We start from the raw sequence: 15,291 nt of genomic DNA on the forward strand, positions 1-15,291 counted from the left end.
TTGCAAATAGGCTTCTAGGAGCCGTGTTACCAATCCCTGCGTGGTGGTGGTCTGTCACTCCTTTGAAAGAAAACATCTACTGAGTAACGCTGCCTACACTGTGTTTCACTCCAGCAAGATATCCTCCATCTGCTTCGAGAAAATGTCCAAGCAGCTGCTATTTAGCCTATAACACAGGCAGAAAAATCCTAATAAAAATAGGTCTACATTAAAGCAATGCAAATTCAACACACAAGCCTGGAAGAGAAAGAAAAACTATGGGCCAGTTTATCAGAGCAGCCACAGGGCAAAATTCAGCTGCGCACAACACGCCAACACCAGGGCTAGAGAGTACTTCAGTAACATCATAGAGCCAAAGATAAACCTAAATAAAGATCAGGAAATGCAAAAAGCAGAGTAATCTACTTGGTATATTATCTAATCAAGAAGTTTGTTTTGTAGGTATAAATACACTACCATCGTTCTGTATATCACTGCACTAAAAATAGCACCAAGTATTCAAAATATTTAAAGTATACACTAAACTTTGACACTGAAATTTTGGCATATATTAGTTGTGTTCTCCAAAGCATAAAATTTCTAACCTGTACATCTTGCTAGGTAGTGCCATGAAATGCACTTGTCCTGTGCAGGTAACTGTCTTTCCGGACATAACCCGGCGGGGCAGGATGATAAAGATCACTATAAAATAAAAGCACTGGCGACAAGTATGTGTTACTGCAATTAACCAGACAATTTATTATAAAATAGTCTGCAACACAAAGAAGCAAAGAACAGTTTTTCAGAAACAACACACTGAAACAAGAAAGTAGATCTGTTCGTACAGAACATGGTCTAATGATGCCTTCATCAAGAAGATGGGAATTACTGAACGAAACCAAGTCAATTACTTCAAATAGCCTGTGAATGTACAGGCAAACACAAACAAGAAGGTATAAACATAATTGTCTGCTCTTTTTAAGTCCTTGTGTGGTATCTGGGAGCAAACATGGAAAACTCTGGAGTGAAGTTGCTTTTGATCCGCTCTACCAAAAGAAACTACAGAGAAAAGTCATCTAAAGACACTTATTTTCAAACCTGGAAAAATTATGAAATAAGCTTCAATCAGTTAGTCCAGGATAGCTTTGAAATCTTGACAAAGAGACGGTTCTGTCACTGTCTTCAGTAGTGCCATAGTATCCTTTGGGATCTTCTTGAATAGCTGCATCTTACCTACCAAAATATCAGAAACAATTTATTACTACTGCAAGTAACTAACAATTCTGTTTTAGGGAAAATGTTAATAAAGTAATGAAATCAATACTAGCCGAATGCACCTAAAAGTTGGAACACATGGAATATGGGGATAAAAAAAAGTTGTAATAAAATACGCTACTATTCTTTTGCCCTTAAAACAGGCTACTAAATAAAAGGGTTAAAAATCATATGTTAAAATATTCACAAACTAAGAAAACCAAGGAGCAAATTCCTCCTACTCTGTTCTTGTAACACTTCCTTGTTTGGATTTAAGAATTTAAAAAAATTTTTTTAAAGTATAAGACCGTTTATTCAACAACTATATCCACCAAAAAAGACCCTCTGTCAAACATCATCTACTTTGAAAGACCCTATTTTAAACAATTGTAAGAACAAGGGACAGGTCCTTATCTGGTTGCTAATGTTTACCTACAGAAGGAAGGTATTCTCAAACTGTTTCTTTTCCCCTCTAGTTTCAGATACGACATCGAAGTAGCCTATGCTTGGAACTGATGTATATGAAAAGATTAAAAAAAAAAAACAAACCTGTAGAAAACGCACCTTTTGCTATATACTGGGCAGAGCAATTCTCTCCACTGTGTTTCCTTGTAAGAGAAGAGAGGCTAACTGGAAAGCCACCCTTATGGTGGAAAATTTTGGACAGTAAATGAGGCTCTTAAATCAGGAATTAAATTTTTACAAGAGGACATAAGAGTTTTGAAACATAGAAGGTCACTGAGTCTATCATTGACAGAACTATCCACAATAAAAAGGTTTTTAAAGATTAGGAAGAACATGTAAAATCCTAGCAACAGTTTAAGTCCATTACCTAAACAGAGTTGGCAAAATTGTCAGTGGTGCAGAAAGGTAGAAGTGCTCAATAAACATTTGTTCTGTATTTGGAAAGGAGACAGATGATGTATTGATATCTTATCATGATAAGGAAAGACTCTTTCTCCTTCCCCCACTGGTAATAATAGGAGGGATGTTAAACAGTAACTATGTTTTAAATACTTAACCCTGAGGAATGACGACAACTGGTACTGACAAGCCCCCAGTGTTGATATTTAACAGGTTTTGGAACAGCGGGAAGAACCTTCTACCCAATGCCTATTTTGATATTGATTCCCACGGAGAGTAATGGAAAGGCAGGTACAGGGACACAACAAAAAGAATTATAGTTTATATCAATTCCTGTCAACAACACGATCTTACAGGGGTAATAGGTTTTATATAGCTGATACAAACTCCAAAATGACAAGTGGTGTAGTGGGGTAAGGTCAACACAGGCGCTATTACCAGCATTGGCTACCTCTGTGCTACAGACTTCTGTGCCGTACAGAGATACTGAGCTAATTTTACAGGAACGCACCTGAGAACCAGTGGCTTTCCTGTCACAGCAACTCTGACATGCACGCATGCCCCCCGATTTCCAGAAGTAAGATAAAACTTAAAACACAGGGCTTAAAATTAGCTCCCGTATCTCTGCATAATACTCAGCTCTGTAGTAACCTTCTCTACAGCATGATGTTCTGATTACAATAACATTACTCAGGAATAAGTCTGATGCAGGCCAAACAAAACTAATTTATAAGACTGCATAGAAAACTATCTATCGATGTCTCTCTAAATGGATTTTAGTGCGTTCCTGCAGGATTGGAAGGCCTAGTATCTTACTAAACTTGGAAGAAAATACAAATATAAGCACCATGTACAATCAGGTGACTGAAAAACAGCCTTTATCTATGACCAGCGATCTTGGAGACACGGAGATAACAATGCACGTTCACACCAAGGGTATGCACGTGACTTACCACTACAGATCACAAGATGTCTTTGTACAGCTTTGTACCAGCACACTGATGCCTCGCCTTCCCTCCTGCTCAGCGGGGCATCTGGTGCCTTCTCAGCCCCTTCTCAAAAGCATTTTGAAATTATTTTTAAAACCTCAACCAACTCTTAAAGGAAGGAGAAAGGCAGGTGGGAAGCAAACATGCATGCAGTCAACGCACCTCTCAAAATTACGGTCACTAGTAAATATTCAAGTTGCATGACAAGCTGACCACAAACATATACCCTCCTGCCAAAATACCTAGTAGATGTTTTGAGAGCTTTTCATAAAAACGGCAACTACAGAAGTGCTCCACCAAGTATTCTATCAACCCTTGCAGCACAGGAGGAACGGGGCTAGTGGAAGTACAGGTAAAATTTCAGGGGCTATAAGAAATGGAGATCTTGGAGATGGCATTCGAGTTACTTAGGCCCCAGTGATCTTTTGACCAATCACAGCAAAAACTTCCATCTTAAAAGTTTCACAGTAAAAACAAGTCACAGCCTGCTAATTGTTTAGGCAGCCATTAAGCAAAAATGTCTGGGCCTTTGATCTTTCAGCAGTGTACTTGAACTCTCAGATATTTCCAAAAGAAACTGGGCCTTGTAGATGAAAAGAGAGAGATGTTCTGACATTATGGATGTGAAGAACAGATTCTGCCTCAGAGAAGGTAAGATTTATGAAAGAATAGCTGGAAATTACTCTCTTCAAGAGAACGTCACCACTAATTTTCTACTTGCCTTTGGACTTTTCCTGCTCCACCCCTACAATACTCAGTAAGTCCAACATTAATAGTTCTCCCCAGGAATTTAGGAAGCAAGGGCATTTCTGCAAGGGCAATTCTCACTGCCAGAGAAGTGGTGAGTTTTCCCTTCTTGGGTTAGAAACTGTGCATACAGAGTAAGGCCTGGACCACGTGCAAGTTTCGGGTCAATACTGTGGTTAGGCAAGGGGCTGTACAGGTACAGCAGAAGGAACTTAACAACCATCATTATTCAAACTAGAAAAATGCCACCTCTACTTCCCAGCCCATTTTCCCTGGTATCTGTGGTGGTGTGATTTTGTGGACAGCAGAGACCACTTTTGCAGCAGATGCACAAACCCATGGAAGATGAGATTCTGCTGAACAATAAAGCCGCCTGGGGCTGCACCTCCACCCTGAACGCACTGTCAGATTCAACAGCAAAGCATGCACAGAGCAGGATGGGGGAACTTTGGCTCTGATTGTGGTCTGCAAAGATCCCAAGAGCAAAACTTTCAGCATTAGCGATGAAAACTCTGGTGTGTTCTATATGGATCTTAGAGAACTGACACAGCTCCCAGAGACGCAATTATCTTACAGGGTGTGACTACTGCATTCTCTGCTCAGTTCTTCAGTTTCTGTCCTTTCCACGTGAAGCAATCAGCCACCTCTTTCCTTCCCAGAGGCAGGGCCTGCCTCCCCTGGTACTTCTAGAAGGGCTGAACAGAACTGGCTTCGCAGCAGCAGCGAGCAGACACAGTGCTTCTGGTTTTGGCATCAGTAACTCTGAGACAAGGAACTTCTCGGGGAGAAGTCACTGAAGTTCTGCTCCCTACAGAAAGTCCATTGCAACAGAAAGTCAGGAATGCTCCTGGTGCGATACTGACCATCAGTTTGTTTCCTGTATATGTTCACACCGCGCTACCAAAAATCAGACTGTGTGCATTCCAGCGTTGCTGCAAGCCTTTGATATGGGAAGGAAGTGCTTACTTCCAAAAGCAGAACTGCTCTCTTTTTGGGGCACTGGGCCTCAGCACAGGTATCAAAGGAAGCTTGTGATACATTTAAAATCAAATAGGGGTTATTTGGAACCAGACTGAAGAATTTCTCAGTGTTGTATAACAAAACCACCCAAGTAATGATTCATTCAGAGTGTCAATCAGAGAGTCGGTGTTGAGAGACCGGCCTTCACTGCAGCTAAATTCAACAACAGTGCTGACTGCTTCAGAAAAGCCTACTACTGTTCACTTCCAGTATCTTAGAACAGAAAATTCTATTATTTCTGTGGCTGGCCTGGGGACAGACCACACAACTGGTCAAAGAGTGAGCTCCCCAGGAGCAGACACCTTCTTTCATCGAGTAGAAGGGTCAAAGATTTGCCAACACCACTTCCCCCTATTACAACACAGCATATGCAGTGCAGCAAGTGCTTCTGTTTCAAAGTGACCTCAGTGACGCTTTTTTGGTAAGAGGAATTGCAGAAGGAATTTATTTAGTTGCCAATTATTCTACATTTTTTAAAAAGAAAACTGAGCATTCATATTTCATTTAGTTAAACCTGCTGAGAATGCTTATATGATTAACACAATCTTATTAAGATTTCTGAACAGTACAAACTTATTGACTGCCAAATATCAATAGCTGTCTCTTAAGAACAAGGGTCTAGAATGTGCAGTGCTGAAAAACATACCATTTTAATTTGTCTACTTAGCAAATTTGATTAAAATCAGAGTTCATTAATGCACATTTTAGAACAACACTTTATGACAAGAAAACATAAAAAAAATCCATTAGATTCCAAGTTTTATTACAATTAACCATATTTCAAACTGTAAAAATAATCAAATACTTACAGATTTTTAGGGGCTTAAGCAGGCATTTGTAAACAACCTTGTGGTTTGCCAGTTTGACAGCAAAGGCGTGGTAGCAGAGCCATTCTGCTGCCTCAGAAGGGAACAGGCCAGATGCACCTTTCTTACCTAAAGCAACCCCTAGAAACAGAACAGGAAATTAATGTCACTGAAAATGATGAGCATTAAGAAGTATGTCTGACCCCTCCTCTCTTTCTAGAAAATCACTCCAAGATTTTTTATGAAAAATTATGTAGTCAATGAAGTCTCCTATGTCAGCAGAAGACTAAAAATTTAAACCTAAAGCATTTTACTATTTTTCAGGAAATTGAGTTTAAGAAAAAAAAAATGCACCATGACTCCTATCATGCACTCCATATTTTTTATTCTTGGTCTTTATCTCAAAATGACATGATCTGACTGCACATTCAAGACATTTTATTTGTCAAAAAACCCTCAAAAACCAAACACAAACATGCTACTTCATAGCCATTAACATACTATACCTGAGTTTTTTGCTTTCAGGATCGAATAGCAGCATGATGCAGTTTCAGAGACGATCCTTAGAAAGAAATAAGGATTGTTTCTGACTTGCTGGTTGAATGGAAGTTGGAGAACACAGGCGTGGAACCTGTTCACAAAAGCAGCCTATTTAATTACAAGTCATTTGCAATTTCGAGTGAAACTATGATTACATACCTTAGGCACTATAAAAAAATTTAAAAGCACCCAACAGTCTTTAGCTAAGAGGGTAGATTTAGATTAGATGTAAGGAAGAAATTAATCACTGTGAGGCTGGTGAGGCACTGGAACAGGTTGCCCAGGGAAGTTGTGGATGCCCCATCCCTGAAGTGTTCAAGGCCAGGCTGGATGGGGCTTTGAGCAGCCTGGTCTAGTGGGAGCTGACCCTGCCCATGGCAGGGGGGCTGGAACTAGATGATCTTTAAGGTCCCTTCCAACCCAAAGCATTCTATGTCAACACTGTTAACATACAGCACCTCTCCTATATATACACATCCCTACAGTGTCAGACACATATTATGTTTATTTGTAAATTCTGCCCTGAAAGTTCTGGAAGCCCTCTGCCTTGGTAACCAGAATGCTCTTCTGAGTACAACGACTGTCATCTGTGCAGGGAAAGTTAAACTACACATCCTCATTAATTCCATATCACAGAACATACAGCCAGAGAGCACCCACACAAGAAAAACAAAACAAAGCAACGCCCCACAAAAAATGCTGTTCAGAAACTCAGGGAAACAGACCTACAAATGATGTAGTGTTCCACAGACCAGGATCCTCACTCTTTTGTCTATCTGGAAGCCAATTCTACAGAAACTACTTGTATTGTATGATCCCTTATATCTCTGTTTGGGTATATTTTAAGACTGTTGGCTTTTTTTTTTGCTTTTTTTTTTTCTTCAGACTCTGGAATTATAATCCTGCTTACGCTGAATATAGTCAACAATTACAATGCTGATTTGTAATTACTCAACAATGTATATACTTGTTTATTAAATTAACACAGCATAAGTGTAATCACGTCAAGAAATTCTGAAATCTGAAAATATTTAAAGGATAAACATAATTACCATGCTGCATCACAGAGCTCTGGCAGAATTAACCTGACATGCTGTTACCATAGTGGACAGTTTTTTAAAGGTACCCTTAACATAAAGACCTTTGCTAGAGCGTTACCATAAAAGCAAAGAGAAGTAACTAAGTAATCATGTCCAACATCAGAGGAAAAGCATAAGTCACTCACGACACAAAGTTTAAGAGTTTGGACACATCAGTGCTGCAGTAAACAAGTCTAATTACACTTCTTGGACACAAGAATAATACAGGGTGAACACAGACCAAGTTGAATTTGAGAACAAAACTAAGATGTCACTTCCTAACAAGTATGAGCCTAGCAAAAGAGCAACACCTGATTTCTGTAAAGAGGGAAGCACCTCTTATACTTTTTTTTTGCGCTAAAACAATAAACAAACAATTAATTGGTGCTGCCAACCATTCAAAGTTTTCGATGAACAGAGATTACTATTTTCTCCCAACTTGCTTATCAGCTTTGATTTCCTTCTCTTTATCCTTGTTTAAAACATTCACTTCCTCTGCTGGTCAAGAACAGCTGACAAAACCCAAGATATTACCAGCTAAGGAGCAATTAAGACATTATCAGCAGCTAAGAATCTGCAATTAACTTGGTACAATGAAACTTCACTTAAGGCAAAGTTATACAGGTCAAAGTCCTATATGATTTTAATAGATACAAAGTTCTAAATATAAACTGGTTAATAAGTGATAAGGCTTCTTGTCATCCTCCTGCAGTATAACAAACTGCTTTTCTTGAGGTCAGCTGTCAATACCACGAGACACTGAAAGTCCATTTAGCAAAGTGTCACAAACACACACATGAATATAATCCTGTATCCTGAATCTGATAATATTACTTAAAACAGTGTTGAAACAAGAATATCATGGCTTACTACTGACATTTACCACTGCACATTTATATGGCACGCTTTTTCCTAATCCATAGCTCCTCCATGTGTCAAGAAAGAGTAGTGAAATATTCCAAGTTACTGCAGAAGACAGTGACCTACCTGTAAGCCTGAAGTAAAAATATCTTGTAGATGTTAATGAAAACTGTTCTAAGGCTGTTGATCTAGAACAGAACAGAAACAAAGCTATAGGAGCAGTGTAGTGTCACGACAGGATTTGTTCGAAGTTCAACAGCATAAAATGATTTCGAGACACAGAGAAAAAATATTTTATGCTAAACTTTAAAGATTTCTTTTATGTACCTAAGTTAACAATCTTGTGAAGGCTCAGCTCCAGATGGTCCTGAGACCCCACTTTTTAGTTTATGTCAACATTTCCAAGTTATGTGGATTGCCTCTCAAAATCAACATAAAGAGTTAGAACTCAAAGCAGTTTTTTAATGCTCTTTATCACTAATCACAGTATTTCCAAACATCCATTTTCATATTCCCACCTGTAAATCAAGAAATAAACAATGGCATTTCAGTTTGAGGACTGTAATCAATTTGTGTTTCATGTTTTTCCCAGCTGTTCTACTTGAATTGAAGGAAAGACTTGATCTGATAGAAGTACAGGTATAACTAGAAAAAAAAAAAAAGTAGTTAAACTCCATAGGCTAATAAACTAAATTAAATTCTCTAAAGTAAGCCTCATTTAACTTCTCATGTTTCAGAGACTGCCAGCTAATCAATGAGCCAGTAGCTAAAAGATGACTATAACTAAATTAAATTTATAAAGAGACTAGATATTGTGGCCTTAAGGCTATTAGCTAAGGAACGACTTCAATACGTCAGGGCTGAATAATTCACCCTGCTAAAAAAACCCCAAACAAATAACCTCAAACACAAACTCTATGTATTTCTAAAACGCACGGTCTACCCAGACCATCATTAACAACTAACAACACTAGTGACAACCAGGTTATACTCCACTATGATCCATGCAACGCAGGAGCTTAGGCTGGAAACCACCTCTGTTCATTTTGGTGTTCCAATTACTTATCAAAAGCAAGGCGGCCCTTGTAAAAAACATCCTCAGGGTTCTGATTAGTGTCTCCCAGACCAACAGCACCAATGCCCTCATCAACGTCAACTGTTTCTTTTAGAAACACTGCTAGCGCATCTCTCTCTCTGGCTGCTGATTTTAGTCCTCTGTTGTTACATAAAATCATGTCATATAAATTCCTTTCCTAAAATGACCAAACTTTTCTGTTTTGGAAGACTAGTGAAGGACTTCACCACACTGCTGATGGAAAATCTCCTCCCAGTTTCCCACTTAAATGTATGTTTATACTAAATATGGTATCATCCTTCAGTTTAAACAGTTCTTTCTTGTTAATCTTTAGCAAATGTCTAATGCCATCTCTAGTAGTCCATGTAAAGGGCCTACAGAGCTTTTCAGTAGGATACATTGTCCCGTCCTGAGTTCTACACCACTTCAGACTGCTTTGTGTATGTAGTCAAGGCTGCTAGTTTACAGAGAGGTTACTTCTCCCCTGCACTACCATCTGAAGCGTACCAGAGGGAACACCTCTGACGTTGAAAGGATTACCAGTCCCTCTAGCCTATACAAAATTAATCCCAATCTGTAGTTCATGTAATACTTACTGCTTCTTCTAGGAAGGTACAAAAAATAACAGTTTCAGAAAAATAAATGTAGTTATATGATATCAGGTACAATACAGTGCATAATGGTTAAAGAAGCCGAACTGAGGTGATTCAGTAAACTTTATCAGAACCATGTAGCCACCATACAGCATATGACTTCTGGTCACTAGTGACGTGTGCCATATTTGATGGTGTTAATGGTACATACATCCCACCAGGATGGAATGAAGAAAACAGCAGGCTGCACAGCCGAATAAAATGTTTAAATTACGGTATAAGAAACAGAATTGTAAAATCTATTTTGCAGTTAATTCAACTACACCATTCACAAGACACCTTTGTGCTTCACACACTGTGTATGATATACTCTAAAGCTGACACTGAGTATACAACTCTATTTACCTGGAGTAATCGCAATAAACCTCAAGGGTCCGTATATCTAATAATAAACCACACCACGGGATCAGACGACAATCTGGCAGCTGTTTAAATTTGGAGCATCCTGGGATATCATCAACAGGAAAATTCACGACTGTCTTATTGGGGTTTATTAAAAAGCCATACTCAGGAATACCTGTTGCTAGAGTCCTAAAACAGATATAAACAGTTAGTCTTAACTGCCCCCACAAAAGCAAACAAAAAAGCCCACCATGCTGCAAGACACATACGATCTTGCACAAAAGGACAGAAACCAAAGAATAAAGGGAACCACGGCCAACACTTTAGCTTAAGGAACGCAGCTAGAAACAAACACAACTGAAGACGTTAGAAGTAACTAACTAAATAAATAAAATAAAAAAATAAGCTTACGGATATGAGGATAACAGAGGAAAAACTTTTGCAAATTAATGCAACTTAAGAATTTAAGCCATGAAACATTAGAGACAAGACGCATAAACCACAGTCACAGAAACCACTGTGATCAAAAATCATTGGGAAAAGCAGATGAAGAGCTATTGTTTTTGGAAGTTAACTAAAACAAGGAGAATCCATGTAACAGGAACCTCATTTATCTGATGAAAAATTTTGAACTTTCTCCACAAAGTTTTCCCTAAGGATGTTTTCATGCCAGAATGCCTGCTGATTACCTACTACACATTGAATCAGCAGTGTGGTCTCACGGACAAGCAGCAGTTTGTCTTACTTGGCAACGTATTCATGGGCAGTCTTCATCCTTTTAAAGAGTGAGAGGAAGAGGTAGGCTCTTCTTGGTGGGGAGTAATCATCATAAATGCCATCTCCTCAAAATTAAATTTCTTGAGTCCCCCAGTTCCACCATTGGAAAAAAACGTTACTACTCTATTTGTGGCAGAGAGTTCATAGGATCTGTAAGCCGTTCTGGAAAAATTGTACAGAACAGGCTACTTGTCTACAGAAAATCAACACAGCTGGTGCAGAAACTGATAGACAAAAAAGATGCTGATAACTTCAAAGGGCAAGTGGGACGATATCTGCAATGCTACTGCAAGTGGCATTATTCCAGAACTGTAAAATCCGCACATCCCTAGAAATTTCTTTCTGTTCTGATGAGGAAACGAGGACAAATGAAGTCTTCAAAGTACACTATCCACAGTTTAGTACAGTTTATACTTCAAACTGTACTTAACTGATTTGCCCATCACCTTTCAGGCTCAAAACAGCTGCATCTTTCTGACTATTGAAAAGCATGATGCAATTGACTGCATTGCAGATGCTAAGCTTCTCTTCAAGACCTCTCCTTTGAATCCTTAAAACTGTCTTTGGCATCAGCAAAACTCTTCTTGGATACTGCCTGCACATCCATATCCATGGTAACCAGGAACCTCTTTTGGGGCCCAATTTTTTTTTTTTTTTTAAAAAAAAAGGTAGTTCTGAAGCACTCTAAAGAATTAGTTTGAAAACTTCTGTGTGAGCTGCATGCTGCCATGCTATCAGTAGCTTCAAATACTCACCCCAAAATATTAATGACCAGAAAATTCTTAGCAATATTGGATCAGAGAAAAGTTGCATTCTTTCCCCAGGAATAGAAGATAGCAGCACGCCTGCCCAGTAAAAACATTTTTAAGAATGTAACTAAGACATCCTAAAAATTGGAAGGAAAATGGTCTTAAAAGACACTTGTCAGCTGCTTTGGTTAGTCCGCTCTACTACTTGCTGCTAGAAGCTCCATCAAGGTCAGTAGCTAGGTCCCTAATTTAAACCTCAGCAGCAATTCCCCACCATCTGAGTTGTACCAGATTGTTAGTTGGCCATCAAGAACGTAGCTATTAGGATTCCTCCCAGGCACAGGCTACCAGCAAGGACTCCAACACAGCCCTTGATTATTAACCCATAAACCAAATATACCTATATGGACAAGCCTGTATAAAGATGAAAAAGAATGACCTTAAAGGTGTTAATGCTTATTACTTTGAAGACTATGTCTTTTACAGCATACCTTAGAAAAGTTCTGGCATGTGTTAAATGTGGTGTAACCAGCAAAAAGTCATCAATGAGACGTATTAGGACTCTGTAATCAAGAAGAAACTCATGTTAGACTTTTTGATATATAATCCTTTCAAATTTTTGTCATACTCTTCAGAGCAACAACGTGCCCATTTTAATTCATAAGAAGGTAGAGGCCAATACGATCTCCAAATTGTGTCTCATGAAGAAATTCTCAGTTCCGCTTCTTTCCTAAAAATAAATGAAAAAAAAATAAAAATAAGAAAGCAACGGGGCTGGCTACATGAAACATGACAGGAATTTACAGCACACAAGCTGTTCCACAGTGGCTTCTTGGATGCAGGGTTTTACACTTTTCCAAGGGAGAATTTGCTGTATCTTAACATACAACACAAGGAAAGGAGGTGTAATACCAGGTACACACAGAGATATCAGATGCTTAATGTGCTCTAATTCTGTATCTTTGCTTACCATGTAATAATTTGTTTGTGAAGCTATAACTTGAGCATAGAACAGACGACAGTCTACCACTGTAAAGGCTGGATTTTCTTTTGCAACAGAATTATTGCCGCAAGCATGCCCATATTTTTCTGATAAATCCTGCCTAGTAGGTCATAAAGAGGGAGCTCTGGAGATGATCTTGTCCAGACCCTTCTCAAAGCAGGAGTACTGCCATCACTATGATCAGGTCAACTGCACCTTTGCCTAACCAAGTCAACAGCTAGATTATTTTTTTTGACATAAAGGCCAAATGAAACTATCAAAATCATTCAACAGACACCTAAGTAACATTCTAAAATCTGCTCCATATAAAAATAGCTGCTACACAAAAAAGTGCATTCTTCTGAATCAGTTTCATAATTTCAGTATGTGTAAACAAAATCCTTTGAAAGCAAAAGACAGCTGTTTATACTCATATCATCACAGTGTCCTAATATTTATGAGAACTCTTACTACTTGTGTAGGGATATGTTTAAAATCCTGAAACTTCCCGTTATTTCGTGAGCCTCCCAAGAAGAGACATCAGACAGATGCACTTATCTGGAGGATTCCTACACACTTTTTACTTTCTTTATTCTTTCTTAGGACAGAATTCACAGCAACGGAGGGAGATGTGTGAACACGGACAAGCTTCAGGGGGCTCACTGATGTCTAGCTCTTGCCTAAAGACCCAAATCTGTAATTCAGTGGCAATCAGTTCATGTAGAGGTAAAAGGGACCATAAAGTTTTTATGGCTAATAGACGTAGAGCTTTTACCAGGCTAGCTTTCCGTCCAGCTCCTAAGAAGCAAGAGCAAGCAGGACACAAACACTTAGAAGATGTACCAAGAGCCACATAGGGCTTCAAACAAGAACCAAGATGCCTTGTAAAGAGTCTGCAATAAAGCTGTGACCTTCATAAAATGCTAAGATTTACAGATGGTGGGTTGGAAAGCCCTCAGGCAGAAGCCTGGAGTATCATAAAGCCTGTAACCAACATCCCATCTTGTTCGAGGAGAGAAGATCACAATCTCTGTGGGAATGAGTGTGGGAGAACCATAGACTTCTTACATGTACAAGGGCCTGTCAGACTCTTTACGGTATCCCTAAGTACTATGCTCTTTGTAAGAACACATCTGCCACCCACAGATCTGGGACAGCTTCTTTTCAGCTCTTTTCTTCCCAATCGTATGACAAACAGGGAAATTCCCCCACAAACCAACCGCAGTGACGCCGAAGCTGTAGAGATCTTTGGGTGCACCACACTTCCTAATGGAGAGTTGGAAAACTTTGAATTTCAAAATTAAACTTCAGAGAAAATGTCACACATCTACTATACTACATATATTATAAACACGTATACTATAATATATATACTACGTATATACTAAAACCACATATACTATATATTATGCATTACTATAACAGAGCCCAGAACAAAGCATGCCTACCCATCCTGTTGTACTCCACAGAGCAATTTGTTTTCCATGTCTCCATAGCATAAGCTGCAAAGTAAGGTTGACAAAATGGAGCCCTGTGGAATTCCACAGCACTGTAAGTAGTATCTGGTCAAGAATAAAAGAAAAAAAAGGGGGGAAAAAAAATCTAAACACGCAACAAGAAGATTCCAATAGCCATTAAACATTTACTTATTATTTTCAAGTACAACATATATGTTTCAATAAGAAATATGCTACATACTTGCTAGTTAGCCTTACTTAAATTTGTTTGTTCTTTCCTCTAGGAATCTACATATGGCTCCAGAAGTTTTAAATTAACCAGTGAAAAAACATGCTAATACACACACTCCTTTCTTATTAACAAACTCCAGTAGACAACTGTCATTACAGGAAAGACATTTTATAACTGATTGCAAACCTCAGTGTCTCCTTCCTCCTTCAGCTGCAGAGCCACCCTTCATTTAAGCTTTGTAGTTCTTTATGTTACATCTTACGTAGCTTCAAAACAAGTGTTCTTGTACAAGAAACAAAGTGCACTGGACAAACCTTTCAAACTAGAATTTATTTATTTTTAATTATTATCCAAACAGCTCCCAGCCAGTGCCCATTAAAAATCAATTAGGCTGAAGCTCATACTGTACATCGACAGCAGGAATTAAATTCAGGTGGATTTTGAGATAGAACATTTCCAACTTTTTTCAGAAATAGCAGGCATCCACATTAAATTAAAATATAAATGTTCACCACTTACCTTGCTAAGTTTTCTGGAAAAAACAAACAAACAAACAAACAAAACCAAAATTGTTTCAGCAGCACAAGTCAGAGTAAAAATGTTTAACTACAAAACAATTTAATTTAAAGCAGTAATTTAAATTGAGGTGTTTATTCTTTGCATATATACTTGCACAGCATGATCCGGCCAAGGAAAATATTTTCTTGGGTTTTTGTTTCTGGGTTTGTTTTGTTTTTCCACAAATAAACATCACTTTAACTTTAGGGAAATTCCTGATGGCTTAGTTTTATAATAATGTTTTATATTATACATGATAATATAAAATAGAACATGTTTTATACATCTCAGCTATATTGTAAATCACATTTATTTCCTCATTTATCT

The 15,291-nt window shown here is 38.4% G+C and overlaps 1 protein-coding gene across 1 annotated transcript in view; it reads right to left on the minus strand.

The window, feature by feature from the left end:
* Positions 1-727: 727 nt before the first annotated feature.
* TERT (telomerase reverse transcriptase) overlaps positions 728-15,291 on the minus strand; it is a 32,910-nt gene continuing 18,346 nt past the window's right edge. Inside the window, exons 9-16 of the mRNA XM_063326308.1 lie at positions 14,166-14,279; positions 12,227-12,298; positions 10,213-10,398; positions 8,658-8,784; positions 8,266-8,327; positions 6,166-6,290; positions 5,663-5,800; positions 728-1,212 (exon numbers count right to left, since the gene is read on the minus strand). Coding sequence (XP_063182378.1) covers positions 1,109-1,212; positions 5,663-5,800; positions 6,166-6,290; positions 8,266-8,327; positions 8,658-8,784; positions 10,213-10,398; positions 12,227-12,298; positions 14,166-14,279 — 928 coding nt within the window. The 3' untranslated portion in view covers positions 728-1,108. The remainder of the gene's footprint in view (positions 1,213-5,662; positions 5,801-6,165; positions 6,291-8,265; positions 8,328-8,657; positions 8,785-10,212; positions 10,399-12,226; positions 12,299-14,165; positions 14,280-15,291) is intronic.

The sequence above is a fragment of the Chroicocephalus ridibundus genome, chromosome 2, assembly GCF_963924245.1.
Source record: "Chroicocephalus ridibundus chromosome 2, bChrRid1.1, whole genome shotgun sequence".
Lineage (NCBI taxonomy): Eukaryota > Metazoa > Chordata > Aves > Charadriiformes > Laridae > Chroicocephalus > Chroicocephalus ridibundus.